The following is a 2164-nucleotide window of genomic DNA, read 5'->3' as shown; positions in this document are numbered from 1 at the left end:
AATATCAAAATCACAAAAAATAGTTTTCAGTTTTTGTTGCCAATTTTCTAAACCAACATGAATAATATAAGTACTTATTTTTTTATTTCATGATTCAATCCAAACAAAGCACAAAATAATAAAACTCAACTCCGTCTCTAGTAAGAAAATTATTACGAGTTAGGGAAAAAAATATAAAAGAAGTTCTAAATTTGTACTAAAGTAGTCGTAGGAAATTGTCATATTTAACAAATCACAAGAAACCGAATTTGACAATTTTATTAAAATCTTGTTTTCACATAAAAAGATCATAATTTTCTTGAATTACAATTTTATAAATTTAAAAAAGTGGATACTTATCTTACGAGTAAAATGATCAGCAACTACACAAATTCTTATTTACAAGGGGTGTACAATAAATATTGTACACCGAAGTAAAAGTTGACTCAAAGTACATAAAAGTTACCCTTATATACGTAAAAGTTATCTATTTTTTATTGATAATTGTTTTTTCATTTTAATAAAAAAAATTATTTAAAATCATTAATAATGTATAAAAACTAATCATTTAACCTTTTAAAATGTTAATCCATCAATTTTTTTTCGTAATATAAAAGTTAACCAAAACATAGTAAAAGTTGCAAAAAAATTAGGTAAAAGTTACTTTAGTGTGCGATAAATTTATTGTACACCTTGTGCGCGCAAGACCTTTTGCAACAACTAATGATCGGCATTTTATATTTAATTAAAATGAAAAATCACAAACCCTTAAAAAAAAAAATTGCAAAATCAGAAACCGACATTAATCTAACGAGTAATACAGAAGTGTATAAAAGGATGAATAATCCATGCATAACTCAATGCCAGTCAGAATTTGTTAAAGAAAATCCAAGATTAAGTTTCTGTGAGTTTGTTAGTTGGTTCTCAACAAACTTTTTTGAGCGGTTGCTTAGTTTTATTGTTGAGTTGAGTTGAGCAATGGAGGGTGAGAATGAGTCAAGCAGCAATTCTAATAATTTGAACGAATCCGATCCTCAACTTTCTCTCGCCATTCTTCAGCAAGATGAAGATCTTCATCATCATCAACAAGATCATGATAACAACAGTCCTCCATCATCAACAAGCTCAAGCTCAAGCCATAACAACCCTTCTTTTTACCCTTACACTCCTCCTCCTCTACTCGTTCTTGATACTCCTAATCAACAACAACAACAACAACAACAACAACCACGTTCATCTACACCAACCTTATTGAACTTCATTGACCCAAATTTAAACCATCAAGATGAACCAAAATGGGTCGAAAAGGTAGTCGAATACCCGCAACCACTTTACCCTCATGCCAAACCGGAACCAGCCAAGATTCATTCCTTGAACTACTTGTTACAAAATCACATTCTCATCGTTTCCAAAGATTTCAAATGCGGGAATTCTGAATGCAATCAAATGTATAAAGTGACGTATGATATCCAGACTAAGTTTCAAGAACTTGTTGAGTTTATTCGAACAGAGAAAGATAAGTCTTTAAACGGCGGCGTTGCTCCTGAGAAGTGGTTGACTCCGACGACGACGCTACCGGAGTGCAGCAATTGCAGGCGTAAGTGTGACGTCGACAGCCTTCTTGGGTCAGATGATAGGGTTAGTGAAAGTGCATATCATAAGATTGACTGGTTGTTTTTGCTGCTTGGACGATTGCTTGGAGTTTGTGAATGGAATCAACTCAATTATTTCTGCATCAATAACAATATCGATCGTTCTGTTAATGGTATGGTTGCTTCTACAAGCCAGCTTCTTTATCGTGTTTACTTCGACTTATGTAGACAACTTCAACCTCATCAACACCTCTTCATAACAGATTAATTCATCTATCGATCAGTAATTCATTCTTGTTAGGTTAATTAGTACGTCCGTTATGCTTCAACTGATCAATGTGTAATTAGTACGACTAGCAAAATAGCTAGAGATCAAACTTATGTACCAAATACTATAGGGTATGTGTTCTTTCGATTGTTTCATTGTACGGATTGAATAATAAATTGTTCGTTTGCTTTACGGTTAGCATGTTTTGGCTACTTTACTACTACCCCTTCCTAAATACTCCGTACTACGTATGTGTTTAAGAAAAAAAGAGAAATGTGTAAGAAAAAAAATGATTAAATGAGAATGTTCTTTAGGGAAAAGATAA

At 32.5% G+C, this 2164-nt stretch overlaps 1 protein-coding gene across 1 annotated transcript; it reads left to right on the top strand.

The window, feature by feature from the left end:
* The first annotated feature begins 957 nt into the window (after nt 1-957).
* Nucleotides 958-1839, top strand: LOC110789133 (uncharacterized). Its single transcript, XM_021993786.1, has one exon. It carries the CDS (start codon nt 958-960, stop codon nt 1837-1839), a length of 882 nt encoding a protein of 293 aa, XP_021849478.1.
* The last annotated feature ends 325 nt before the right edge of the window (nt 1840-2164 follow it).

Source organism: Spinacia oleracea, chromosome 2 (genome assembly GCF_020520425.1).
Source record: "Spinacia oleracea cultivar Varoflay chromosome 2, BTI_SOV_V1, whole genome shotgun sequence".
NCBI lineage: Eukaryota > Viridiplantae > Streptophyta > Magnoliopsida > Caryophyllales > Amaranthaceae > Spinacia > Spinacia oleracea.
Note: the sequence above shows the minus strand (reverse complement) of the source record. Positions and strands in the feature narration are given on the sequence as shown.